Genomic DNA, 14680 nt, shown 5'->3' on the forward strand with positions numbered 1-14680 from the left:
GATTTTTTTTCCATTTCGGTGGCCAACATCATTAAGAAAGTAAAGAATAAATTAAGGTGCCCCGAGCAAACAAATGGCAGTACGGTATTAAACCATTAAAATATAAAATCTGTAAACATTTATGGCAATAACATTTGACTGGAATGGGAGAGAAACACACATTCATAGTGTTTCTGCTTTTTTAATACCAGATTAGTATTTAAGAAATCTCTAGTTACAAACTTCCTTATGGTGGCTTTGCTCTAGAAATTTTTCTAAAAATTGTTCATTTTGTTTTTGGAACAACAAATATTTTACAGAAATTTCTGGGCCTCAAAAAAAAAAAAAAACAAGACCATTAAATACAGTAACAGTTTTCAAAAAGATTGATTCCTCTCAGGCAGCACGTACTAACAGGTCACCATTCCCAAGGGCAGCAGACACAAAATCACAACCACACACTTGACTTCAATCTGCCAGAGAACCCAGGGCTTATCTGCTTCTTCCACTTCTATTAGCATATGGTGACAATCAAATCTTTATTGATAATAACCATTTAGTGACTGACCACTGGGTTTTGGGCACCATGCCAGTCCATTGCTTATATTTCTTCTTCTTAAAGAATGCTCTTTTTCAAGGAGAAAATTTAATTAAACAGAGTAGAGATGTCTAGACATATTGAGGCTAACTTAACTTTTTTTTTTTTTTCTGATGCCACCGGTTTCTTTAATGGCAAAGGATATGGAATCTCATGGAGCCAGATATACAAAGTCAAGACACAGCAGCTCCCGATGGAGGCAGAGCCTCCCCAGATTCTCCAAATCCTCCACAAGTTCCCGATGGGGCTTCTATATCCTCCCTTCCCCGCCCCCACCCCTCCACAACACCTGGACCTTTTGGAGGCTCTGGCTGTGCAGACCTCCTGATCAGCAGGTGCCAGTAACTGAGACAAAACGACTTCAGCACATTGCCTGTAAGCCTACCTCAGGGAGGAGTGCCTGTAAGAGTAAACCTAGGTCCATTTCCCAGGTATAGCCTCATCCCTCGGCAGCACCAGGCTCAAGTCTGCCTAACGTCCATTCTTTTTATTTTTTTCATTGAGATACATTTCACATACTATAATATCCACCTTTACAATGTGTACTATTCAGTGGTTTTCAGTATATTCATAAGGCTGTACAAACATCACCACTACCTAATTCCAGAAAATTTCCATCATCCAAAAAGAAACTTCAGACCCATCAGAAGCCATTCCTTATCCGCACCCCGTTCCCCTCACCCTGGCCCACCCCACCCCTGCCCCTGGCAACCACTAATTTAATTTCTGTCTCTACGGATTTACCTATACTGGACATTTCATATAAATGGAATCGTACAACATGTGGCCTTTTCTGTCTGACTTCCTTACTTAACATGTTTTCTAGGTTTATCCACATTGTAGCATCATGTGTCAGTACCTCACTACTTTTTTTTTTTTTTTTTTTTTTTTGCGGTACGCGGGCCTCTCACTGCTGTGGCCTCTCCTGCTGCGGAGCACAGGCTCCGGACATGCAGGCTCAGTGGCCATGGCTCACGGGCCCAGCCACTCGGCGGCATGTGGGATCTTCCCGGACCAGGGCACGAACGCATGTTCCCTGCATTGGCAGGCAGACTCTCAACCACTGCACCACCAGGGAAGCCCCCTCACTACTTTTTATGGCTGAATAATATTCTATTACATAGACATAAGAACATTTTGTTTATCAGTTCATCACTGATGAAAATTTGAGTTGTTTCTGCCTTTTGGCTATTATGAATGATGCTGCTATGAACATCTATGCACACATTTTTTATAGACATATGTTTTCTTTTTTTTAATATAAATTAATTTATTTATTTTTGGCTGCACTGGGTCTTTGTTGCTGCACTCGGGCTTTCTTTAGTTGCGTCGAGTGGGGCCTACTCTTTGTTGCGGTGCGTGGGCTTCTCAATGCAGTAGCTTCTCTTGTTGTGGAGCACGGGCTCTAGGCGTGCAGGTTTCAGTAGTTGTGGCACATGGGCTCAGTAGTTGTGGCACATGGGCTTAGTTGCTCTGCGGCATGTGGGATCTTCCCGGACCAGGGCTCGAACCCGTGTCCCCTGTGTTGGGGACATATGTTTTCCCCATATGAAAACATATGTTTCATATGTTTTCAATTATCTTGGGTAAACATAACAAGGAGTGGAACTGCTGGGTCATATAGTAACTATGTTGAACTTTTTGAGGAAGGACCTGCTCCCTCAAATGAGGGGCTGCATCTTTTTTATTGAAGTATAGTTGATTTACAATATTGTGTTAGTTTCAGGTATACAGCAAAATGATTCAGTTATATATATATACACTTTTTTCAGATTCTTTTCTATTATAAGTTATTACAAGATATTGAATATAGTTCCCTGGGCTATACAGTAGGTCCTTGTTGTTTATCTATTTTATATATAGTAGTGTGTGTCTGTTAATCCCAATCCCCTAATTTATCCCTCACCACCTTTCCCCTTTGGTAACCATAAGTTTGTTTTCTATGCCTGCAAGAGTGTTTCTGTTTTCTAAATAAGTTCATTCGTATTATTTTTTAGATTCCACATATAAGTGATATCATATATTTGTCTTTCTCTGTCTAGCTTACTTCACTTAGTATGATAATCTCTAGGTCCATCCATGTTGCTATAAATGGCATTATTTCATTCTTTTTTACGGCTGAGTAATATCCCATTGTATATATATACCCCATCTTCTTTATCCATTTATCTGTCAATGGACATTTAGGTTACTTCCATGTCTTGGCTATTGTATTAAATAGTGCTGCTATGAACACTGGGGTGCATGTATCTTTTCGAATTAAGAGTTTTCTCCAGATTCATACCCAGGAGTGGGACTGCTGGATCATACAGTAAACCTTTTTTTTGTTTTTTAAGGAGCCTCCATACTGTTTTCCATAGTGGCTCCACCAATTTACATTCCCAAAGCTGCATCATTTTAAATTCCCACCAATAATGTATGAGGGTTTCAATTTTTCCACCAACATTCATTCATCTTTTTGATGACAGTCATCTAATGGGTGTGAAGTGGTGTATCATTGTGGTTTTGATTTGCATCTATCTGATGACTAATGATGTTGAGCATCTTTACATGTGCTTATTGGCCATCTGTATATCTTCTTTGGACAAATTATTCAAATTCTTTGCCTCTTTTTAATTGGGTTATTTGTCTTTTTAGTGTTGAGTGGTAAGAGTTCTTTATGTATTCTAGATATACGATTTGCAAATATTTTCTCCCACTTGTAAGTTGTCTTTTCACTTTGTTGATAGTATCCTTTGATGCAAGAAAGCCTTTGATTTTGATGAAATCCAATTTACCCATGTTTTCTTTTGTTGTTCAGACTTTTCATGTCATATCTAAGAAACCACTGACTAATCCAGTGTCACAAAGATTTACCCCTATGTTTTCCTATCAAAGATTTAACTCTTACATTTAGGTCTCTGCTCTATTTAGAGTTAATTTTTGTATGTGGTGTGAGGTAGGGGTGTAACTTCATTCTTTTGCATGTTGATGGATATTTAGTTGTCCCAACAGCATGTGTTGAAAAGACTATTTGTCCTCAGGCTTCCCTGGTGGCGCAAGTGGTTGAGAGTCCACCTGCCGATGCAAGGGACACGGGTTCATGCCCCGGCCCAGGAAGATCCCACATGCCGCAGAGTGGCTGGGCCCATAAGCCATGGCCGCTGAGCCTGTGCGTCCGGAGCCTGTGCTCTGCGACGGGTGAGGCCACAACAGTGAGAGGCCCGCGTACCACACACACACACACACAAAAAACTATTTGTCCTCATTGAATTGTTTTGGCACTCTTGTCAAAATTGGTTAACCATAAATGCAAGGGTTTATTTCTGAATTTCCAATTCTATTCCATTGATCTGTATGTCTATTCTTATGCCAGTACCACATAGTCTTGATTGCTGTAGCTTTGCAGTTAAGTTTTGAAATCTGGAAGCATGACTCCTCCAACTTTGCTCTTCTTCTTTAAGACTGCTTTGGCTATCCTGAGTCTCTCATATTTCCATATGAATTTTAGGATCAACTCATCAATTCCTACAGAAAAGCCAGCTAGGATTTTGATGGGGATTGAGTTGATCTGTAGATTAATTTGGGGAGTACTGTTATCTTAACAATATTAAGTCTTCTAATCCATAAACACAGGATGTCTTCCCATTTATTTAGGTCATTTTTAACTTCTTTGAACAATGTTTTGTAGTTTGCAGTGCACATGTCTTACATTTCTTCTGTTAAATTTATTCCTAAGTATTCTATTCATTTTGGTGCTTTATAAGTGGAATTGTTTTCTTAATTTCATCCTGGATTGTTCAGTGCTATTATATAGAAATACAACTGATTTTTGTACATTCATCTTGTATCCTATAACCTTGCTGAATTCACTTATTAGCTCTAATAGTTTCCTGTGGATTCCTTAGGATTCTCTATATACAATATCATGTCTTTCTGCAGGCTGCCTCACATTCGATAAGCAAAAAAATGCAGTTTGTGATTTACTTGAGTAGAAATTGATACAACTGGTCTCAAGAAAACTATTTTCACTATCAACAAGCTCTTTTGAGAGAAAAATTCATTCACACTTCGTACCAACGTTTGAAAACTCTTTAAAGCAAAATTATCCTTTCGGGCTTGACCGGTAGAATCTTCCAGGTGTGTTTAGCGATAGTAAAAAGTCATTGTCACTTGGCACTGTTTTCAAGGGCCTATATGAAAAATCCGTTCTATTCGGACAGTTTTCTTAAAGCCCATCCCGGACTTGGAACTCTACTCTCGAAGGTCCTATGAAGGTCTCCCTCCTCCTCCACCGCTGCCCTTCTGTGCTAAGTGTCACCTTCGATGATAAAGTCCTTTACTTAACTTTACCCCAACTTTTTCTAAGAGGGATTTAAAGAGGTCTTTAAAAAGTGCAAATATGTAAAAAGTTTCATGAATGAGAAAATGAGGGCCGGGCAAGGGAGGAGGAAACTAGTGTGCTCAGTGGGGCACCTGCAGCAAAGGAAATGCATCTTTTTCCAGGGAGAAACCAAGTTCAAACTCCCGCTCTACCACCCACCAGCGACACACACACACACACACACACACACACACACACACACGGGCAGATTACTTACCCCCATTTTACAGACAAAGCTAATGAAACTAGGGATGGTTCATGCTAACCTGTGAGTAGGGTGCTGTAACAGGACAGGTGTGCCCATCAGAGCACCGCCCCCCCTCCCCCCCACCCACTGTGCATGCCACGCAGCACCTCTGCTCCCAGGTCTCCAGGTCCTTTCATCCCATGGAAACTAACACAGCTGCTCTCGCTGATCGTGGGAACCAGCTCTGAGCTTTCTGGCAACAAAAGCAGAAAGGGAAATGTGATAAATGTCAGAACTGTTATTAAAAGGAAGACGCTTACAGTTCTCCCGGTGAGGCATTTTTCCCCCTAAAAAATAAATATTTTAAAAATCTCTCCCTAGTGGCTCCTTATATGGGGGAAATTAAGCAATATTAATGGATAATAATTATTCTTCAGTAGAAGATTTCAGGGCAATGGAAGCAGGTTCTTTTCATAGTTGTTTCTTTATGTCAACGTTTTATAGAAACTATATAGCATTTAGCCCAAAAAGTGACAGTGGAGGAACAGGTTAACGAGGTCCCAACACAAAGCGTCTGGAACCTAACTGGATCATCTACGATGTCAGCTTGGAAACCAGCAGCATGCAGGAGGTAACACGGTGCACCTCGTCCCACGAACTTGTTCAGCGTGTCAGAGCCACGGCAGGGTCAGTAGAGACACAAAGAGGGTCTCAGACCCAGAGCCCCACGGCTACAGGAGACAAGGTGGCCTGGATGCACACGCTAACAGACACACACACACACACACACACACACACACACACAATCAAACACTGAACTAGCCTTCTGTGCGCAGACAAAGCACTCAAGGGCTGATTGTGTGCACGATGTGGGGGGAGGGGAGGGGCGGTCAGGGAATCTGAGTCTGGGATCTATTTCACCTCTTCCAATCACTGGAGAAGGTTTCATGAAAGAGGCAGAATTTCAACCATTAGGTGGGGAAAAACCTCAGCCAGTTTGTAAAGAGAGGAGGCAGCTAAAGAATTTTGAAGTTCACTTTCATAAAAGGCTTTGAAGCTCTCTGCTTGGTTTGAGCAGAGCTCAGCGGGATCTATAACCCAGTGAAAACTCCCCAATGCATGCTGCTACAATAAACACGCACCACCAAGCATCTGAAACAGGGGTCTCCAAACTTCGAGTGAAACACATATACAGCAGACTTTTTAAATGAAAATATTATATGTAACACCGATACAAAAAAAAAAAAAACTTTAAAGCTAATAGCAGAGCTGTGGTGGTACAAACAGGGACCAGCAGAGACCACGAACCAGGGCACTGGTCCACACTCTCCACAACTCCCGGCAGAGACTTCCCGGGAACACCTAGGGGCCCAACAAGGCAGAGTTTGAGAACCACTGGTCTCTGGCTTAAGGGACTCCCAAACAGTCTGCTCTAGAGTGGTGGTCCCCACATGTTTAAGAGTAAACCTTCATAATCCTTCTATTTATTTAAAAAAAATATATAGATGCACTATGTGCCATTATATTGTACACATTATAAAATATATAAAACCAAAAAAATTTAAGTAGAAGATAAAACAAAAGAAAAAATATTTTTAAATATTACTAAAGATACAAAAATCTTTCTGGCTCTCATTAGTGAAAGCAATGAGACTGAAAATACTGTATTATGTAGTAAATCTTTTGTTTTACATTTGGGGACAAAATTGATTCTAAATGATTTGTTTTGATACTTGTTTAATGGCTGTAACAGGTGAAAAAGACACCTCACAAAGTTACACTGATCCAAGAACTGCGTCAACAGCTGCACTTATTAAATCACCCTAGGACCAATTTTTTCAAATTTCTTCTGATTATGGAAAGGTCTTTGCTGAAATTCAGCTGATAAATTCCCATCTTCCCCAACATCAAACACTTGCTCATAAAGACTCATCAGAAGGTGTATTTTTCTATTTTTAACAAAGGGGTTTTAAAACACCCATTGAAGGTGAGTTCGTTTCCCGCTCTTTGTTAGGTATCACCTTTCCTTTGAAGGACCAAGTAATGTACTCACGGGCCATCACAGAAAAGAGTCAGCAAATTTGAGACACTTTTATTCTAGTGAAAGAAAAATGTGTGCTTCTGCACGATGTAGCCCGTATAACTCTCTGTGGTTCAAAAGATTTTCCTGATCATTTCTCATCTTGCCACAAGTATTATGAAGATTCTACTACCTGAGAGACTTGCTTTATCAAGGTAACTGCACTGACGGTTACCTGGCACGTAGCCACGCCCTGTAGGACATGAACCACCTGGGCGATGCTGGCTGCTGCTCATCACCAACAGCTGATGCTGCAGACTGCCAAGCACCCAAACAGTGCACTCAGCAATTCCGTCGGCAGCAGGCTACTGTGCACTGAGGCAAAGTCACGGGACCTCTGCACGCCTGTCGAGGACAGTGCATCTTTGCAAAGCGGTGACGAACGCCGAGGACGTGGAAAAGGAAATGCCATGGTATTTTGAGAAGCTGGGCAGGTGCCCATCGGGTAACCCACCTCCCAGAGCACAGATTTGGGGATGTTTAAGAAGGAAGTACAAATATTCAGTCTTTCAATGTATACTATTACTTTTTCGAACAGCTGCTAGGTTGTTAGGACAAAAATGCTTATCAAGTTGTTTGGACCTGACTACTTAAAAAATGGACTGTTAGGTGTCGCTAGGGGAATGAGGAGAAAGTCGCTGAGCCCCTCAGGGCCATGGGAGGCGGCTGTCCTACAGTGATGGGGGTGGAGTGGGGGAAAAGCAGGCCTGGGGCCAGGAGTGCCGGACTCCACCTCCAACTCTGCCATCAACGCCCGAATGCTCTTCAAACTGCCGTCAGCGAATCACAGGGGATGGGACAGGCTGCCCTCAACTCCGAGGCCCTGCAAGGCTGCCTGTCCTAAAGGCTGGGCTCTCTCCTCCAGGCGGGACACGCCCGCCCGATCCTGGAGAAACCCACAGTTCTCCCAGTTAAGGCCACGTGCTGTGCCAGGTGCCGAAAGGAGACGCCGAGATCCCATCGTCAACTGAGGCTCAAAAGGCCAATGCTGAGGTAGCTGCCCCATCTGACCAAACCGGCAGGGTTAATTTATGCCCAAACCTCCACTTCAGAATCCACAGAGACAACAGTGAGTATCCGTCATGCAAGTGGCCATTCGATGTCATTTTCGTATTTTTTGTAAGACCCGATCTTTGTGCCTTGTTTACGATACCATACTGTCTCTGAGAAGTATTCTGGTTACTAAATATTTGGTTAAATGCTCCCGAGCAACCATGTGGGAATCTTCGGGAAACTGAAGAGTCCCTCCCAAGAGGAAAGTTGGTAAGTGTCAAATAACGATTTGTTTAAAGTACAGTATGCTTATGCAAACAGAAGATCTCCTGGACAGTCACCAACTCAGCCGTTTCAAGTGCCTTTTCAGCACCGTCCAGGGCACAAGAGGGGTCCAGTCTTCCCCAGGGAGGAGTCTGCTCTCCGTTTCTTTCTACTAAGTGAGAACGGACACATAAACCCTAAGTCCAACAGGAAGAAACCATGGAGTCTCTTGCTACGGTAACAAAACCAGGAATAGGAAATGTCCCGTTTCCCATTAATTTTCACCAGCTGACCTAATAAACATCAGTTGATTCACTCCTCTAACCAATATTCTTACTTTCTGGGTGATTATTCACCGCACGGTTCAAGTTCAAAGTGGCATTTTATTTTGGAAACAAGCGGTATATATGAGGCTGTAATAATAACACAAGCTGATTAAATCTAAACTTGAAACAAAACAAAAAACTGCCCTTCTTACTGATCAAAAAAGCAGATACACAAGAAACGCTGAACGTTGACAAAAACAAACACAGATATTAACAGAATAAAGACTATTGTAAATTATCCTGAAAGGATTGTTAAGTAACATTTTCCATAAAAACAATGCAGTAGGGAGTGAGAGGGAACTCTGATTTAATAAGAACATATTTTCTCTCAAAGCATGAAACCTGTTTAAAAAGACATGAATGAGGGGATGGAAGGGGCAGCCATCAGGCCAGTGGGAGGCTGGGGAGAGTGGAGGAGAGTCTCAAGGGAATTAGAGACCCCGAGGGGCAGGAGGAGGGCAGCAGCAGTATTTCAGTGGCTATTATATTAATTAGAAATATATGAAACTTGACACAGCAAGAGTGCAGTGCATGAAATCCATGGCAAAACACTGTTAATTTCCTCCACAACGGGTACCATGAACTCAGGGACCCTCTTGTCTCTGTCCCTTCCTGAGAGCTAAGGGGCACAGTTCTTAATCAGCACATGTGCTGGCCCAGGGTCCAAGCATCAGCGTGAACCTCAGAGGAACAGAGACCTGCAGACGGAAACAGGGCAGCCAGCCGTCCTCCTCCTGCAAGGAGGGGACGCAGGGGGCTTCAGACGTCTGGCAAGAGAACCTTTGCAGAACAGACCCAGATACACTGCAGTTCCCCAAAAGGCGAGCTTCTGTTTTATCTTAGAACTTAGGCAGGACGGGTAAGGCCGAGAGAAATCCTTTATGACGGCAGGACACACCGGTCCACCAGTGTCGGCTGGCCACAGTGGGCTTTTAAGTGGTCAAGCATGAGCCACCAGACTGCTTTAAGCCAATGTCTGTCCTGAAGGGATGGAGAAGACGAGAAGACCTACTAAGATAATTCCATCAATCAGTTCATCTGTGGGAATGTGCAAAAGAACACTGATTCACCAGCATACAGTTTCTCCACAGGATTTTATTTCTTGACATGGCTGTCCTCCCCGACCTCCGAGCCAGCATCGTGGACACGTGCCCGTCCCATCCCACCCCTCTCCCCAGCCCACCCCCCCACACACACACACACACACCACGCCTGCTCTCCAGACACACCACCCTAACTCCCTGTTCCCAGGTCCACGGCACACAAACGCTGTCAGAGCTGCTGTTTAGGGCACATGCCCTATGTTTTCAATGAAATTACTAGGAGTAGTTGTTTCTGACAGTATTTAATAACCACCTATATAACACATGCTACTTCGCTTCAATTAACTACTCTGGAATCCATCCGTTTAGAGAAAACTTCAAAACAAATTAGGTTTTTCACTAGTAACAAGTAGCAGCATCCTTTTTAACCATTAAAATTTAGGGGCAACTGGATGCAAAAACGCAGAGGCTTCCTTGAGGGAGATATTGCATGATCTTTCTTGAGGGAGATACTGAAGACTGGCTAAACGGCTTTCTGAGTAGAAAAACAAGACCTGTAAAAGCGAAGGAAGTGGAGTTGATGATATAAACGCCCTTTCACCCTGTATACGCAAACTTCACATAAAAACTTACTTGCCAATATTTTCAGGCAGAGACTGCAGTGAGATGTCATTTACAGAAAGACATGTCAAATTCTGCAATTCGGGAAAGCTTTCTGGCAATCTAAAACAAACAAAAAAAAATGTTGTTATAGTTGAAAAAGAGAAGTGCATATATGGTGCATACTAACATAAATATAAAGACTTCTTCTGTATGTTGACTGAAATCACCTCCTAAAATTACTTTATGTATGGCACATTTGTCTTGTCTTTCTATTTACAATGAAAAAAATAAGGACCTGGTCTACCTAGCAGTACCGGGGTATGATAAATACTTGCTGACAGGGTGATCCAGAAATAATTAGAGAGGAAAGATATTCAAGCTCTAAGAATAAAGGAGAAACAATGTTGTGAGCCTACCGAGTGTATGGCTATGAAAGAAAATAATACATAGTTCCTGAAGCTGAAAGTGCCTAAGAGTGAAAATACTTTATTGATTAACAGAAAATAGAAATTTTAGTCCACAATATTATAATAAAACACAAGAGAGTTGCTTGATGTTTTTTTCTTCCTGTAGCTTACAATACCCAGAGCAAAGCTACGGATTACTTACAATTGATCAGCTGACAGCCAATTGCTACTTTCTTAATATTTTTCTTTTGATTTGATTTAATATGCCAATCATGTGAGATGATTATATGTTTCACAACGTTCTACACAAAGAGAAATTCTGTATACTTCCCTTAGACTACTGAAGAGTGAGGATTCAAAACAAAAGTATTATTTAAATACCTGCAAAGAAAGTTTACTTTCAATATTTCTATGGTTACTAGTATTTGGAGAGGAAAAAACACAAACTGAAAGCAAAAAACGTCTCATTGCATCTAAAATGCTTATACATAAATCTGCTAACATGGAGAAAAGAACACATAACTCATTTTTTTGCAGGGGGTGGTGAGGACTTCTTGCCTTAGTGATAGTCTCTAGATTAGAATCTTTCATTTCTTTCCTCTTTCTAGGTTCCTTTTTTTTTTTTTTTTTTTTGCGGTACGCGGGCCTCTTACTGTTGTGGCCTCTCCCATTGCGGAGCACAGGCTCCGGACGCACAGGCTCAGCAGCCATGGCTCACGGCCCAGCCGCTCCGCGGCATGTGGGATCTTCCCGGACCGGGGCACGAACCCGTGTCCCCTGCATCGGCAGGCGGACTCCCAACCACTGAGCCACCAGGGAAGCCCCTCTAGGTTCCTTTTTTAAAAAACAATTCCTATGCTGTTTGACATCTAATACAGGTAATTCCAAACTTCAAAACCAAATGCAGGCCCTGAAAGACAAGAGTATTAACTAGGATTTTCATAATCGATGAAATACATTCTCAGGAATGGTTTTTACAAAGTTGCAACCTCTTCCATAGTGTAATAGAGCTAAGATTTTTTTAATTTATATATCAAAAGATGCAACTTAACAGTTCTGAGTTTTTACCAGAAACTATATATAATTTTAAAACTAGCTAAAATGATCGTAAATATAAGGAAATTGTATCTTTAAATGGCTGATTTGCTTTTTTCACTGGCTCTTAACATTAAGAGCCAAACTAGTGATGTGACCCGATGAGGAAGGCCAGACTTAAGGTCGGGAGAGAGGAAAGCTAGTCTGAGCTGCTGCTCAGAGGCTGCATGACCTTGAAAGGTCATTTCACCTCTTGGAGCCTCAGTTTGTTCAGCCATAAAATCACTAGGCCACGCTGAATAATTTTTAAGGTCCCTTCAACTCACAGACATCGTCTTAATTCTTAAAAGAGCACACCTGCCAAATTAAAACGGCTTTCCTTTAAGAAACCTGCCAAAAACAAGTCCAGGGTGAAAACTGAGTAAGGCCTCATACGATGCAGTGTGTTCTGGTCAAGAGAGTTTTGAAATGATGATAAAGTCACATATCAGCAGACATTAGGGGAAAAACACTAAAGTAGTAGACAAGGGGATTAAGCAACAGAAGAGTTAACAAAAAAACTCCAGAACAGCATAATATTTCCCAGCTGCCCAAGCCTACGAGCTGCCTTGAGCACAAATAGCTCAGTTCAGTTCAACAAACACTGAGGGCTCACTCCATTCCAGAAAGTACAGTAGGGCTGCAGATAGAACCGTAAATGACAGAGGAATATATCTCGTTGGCGGGCCTTGGTCAAAGTGATCATTTACGTGTAGGTTTCGAGTGTTATGAGAAAAGTACGCACAGAGGGTTACAGGGCCCAGAGGAGGGGCCTCGGTGAGTCGTCAGGAAAGGCCTCCTGAAGAAATGTGATGCTCAGGCTGCATCTTAAAGGAGAGCGAAAGGGTTGGCACCGTCAAAACGAGGGGGAGTGAAATCAGAGACCTGGAGCCTTTATTACAGAGGCCACAACATCAGACAAGGCAATTGAGGGCCATGCAGGTGGAAAGGCCGGCCAAGGTCAGACAGAGGGCGGTGGGGAGGCTGCACAGCACACCAGGACCTCCCACTTGATCTTACAGGGACGGGGAGCTACAGAAAGGTTTGAGAAAGAGGGACAACCGTACGGATGATGGTTAAGAAAGAGGACAAGACGTGACAACGGTGGTGAGTTAGAAAGCTATCAGGCTAGAGCCTACTAGAGTACTATTTTTCATAAAAATAAATATTACTAGTAACATAATAACTAAAATTCAAAAGACAAAAACCAGAATTGTTTTTAAGACATATTTATACTTCTTAAAAATAAGCAGATACGGGAAAAACAAAACGAAATAGGGCATTCCCCAGCACTCCATACCCAAGAAGATCCAAGCAATTTTGAGACAGATGAGATGAATCCCAAATTTTAACTCAATCTCAATTTTTCTAGACACTTTAAAAAAAAACAAAAAAAAAGGGAATGAAAAGGAAAGGAAGAGTACTTTCCTTTCTTCGAGGTTGCTTACAGAGTCTTGAGAAATTTTATAAATGGGCCCACCTGGCCCAGAGAGACATCTAGAATGGACTCTGGAGGGCTGGTCCCTGCATTGCTGTTTGGGCATCAACTCAGTTACTCTGGCAACACAGGCGCCTGGAATCCACTGGTCAGTGGGCTCACGACTGAGCCAGGAGCCACAGGAGGGGCTCCTGACGTCCCCGTGTTCAAAAAGGGTACCCTTAGTACTATGGACAGAAAAGCAAGCAGAAAGGTTACCTAGTCAGTGGGTTTCCGCTGAAGTCAGCGATCTGTAGTGCTTTACAGAATGAGATGCTCTCTGGAATTTCAGGAATATCTGCAGAAGGAAAGAAAATGTCTATCACTGACCACGACTGTTAACAGTTTTCATCATCCTCAAGATGGACCACAGTCGCAAGGGAATATCTACAAAGTACTAACTCCGCTCAAACATGGCATGGATTCCTAAAGTACTTTTCTACATTTATTTTACATTTGCTTTCCTAATATAAGATATATTCTGAACAGAAGCACGTTCAAGAAAAACATAAAAAACAACCACCCCACCAAGTCCCATCACCTCATCAAAACTCACTGAGGGCATTCGGTTGGTAATTCCCTGTAGGCTTTATTTCCCCTATGTTTTCGTATGGTTATATCAGTACAAAGTATTCTAAAGTATGCATTTTAAAATTATGGAATTTCTTCTGATTATAGGCATATTTGGAAAATACAGAAAACTCCAGTGAAGAATAAAAAACCACCAACATTCCCATCACCCAGAGACAATATTTTATTCTGATGTATGTTTTTAATTGTCAGACACACATACAGAGTGTGTGTATAAATAGATCATATTTCAAAATACTAGGTTCAAGCTTCACTTTATGTTATTTTACAAACTTTTTCCCGTCATTATTTTTCCAAATAGTTTCCCATTCTTAGTGGCACAAAAGCCCACTGCACACATTTCCATATTTCATGTAACCAATCCCCAGTTGTTGGACATTTAGGTTGTTTCCAAGTTCCTAACGTTATAATTATATTTATGTCCATTTCTGGTTATTTCCTTAGGCTAAGCTCCCAGAGTGTAATCACTGTGTCAGAGGCACTAACACCTCTGCAGCACTTGACAAATACTGCTAAATTGCCTTCGAGGGGGCAAGGTACACCTTTATACTTCCACCACCCGATTCAACATCTTTCCCTTCTTTCTTTCTTTCTCTTACATTTGAAAAACTGCCCATGTTATTGGTAAAATAGTCTGGCAACATTTTCTTTTATATTCCTTTGATTACTAATGAGGCTGAATATTTTTCCCCACG

The 14680-nt window shown here is 41.9% G+C and overlaps 1 protein-coding gene across 1 annotated transcript in view; it reads right to left on the reverse strand.

Annotated features, from left to right (window-relative positions):
• LRRC1 (leucine rich repeat containing 1) overlaps nt 1-14680 on the reverse strand; it is a 127541-nt gene that overhangs the window by 41409 nt on the left and 71452 nt on the right. The window contains exons 3-4 of the mRNA XM_060162537.1: nt 13614-13692; nt 10467-10556 (exon numbers count right to left, since the gene is read on the reverse strand). Of these exons, the coding sequence (XP_060018520.1) occupies nt 10467-10556; nt 13614-13692 (169 nt within the window). The remainder of the gene's footprint in view (nt 1-10466; nt 10557-13613; nt 13693-14680) is intronic.

The sequence above is a fragment of the Lagenorhynchus albirostris genome, chromosome 10 (genome assembly GCF_949774975.1).
Source record: "Lagenorhynchus albirostris chromosome 10, mLagAlb1.1, whole genome shotgun sequence".
Lineage (NCBI taxonomy): Eukaryota > Metazoa > Chordata > Mammalia > Artiodactyla > Delphinidae > Lagenorhynchus > Lagenorhynchus albirostris.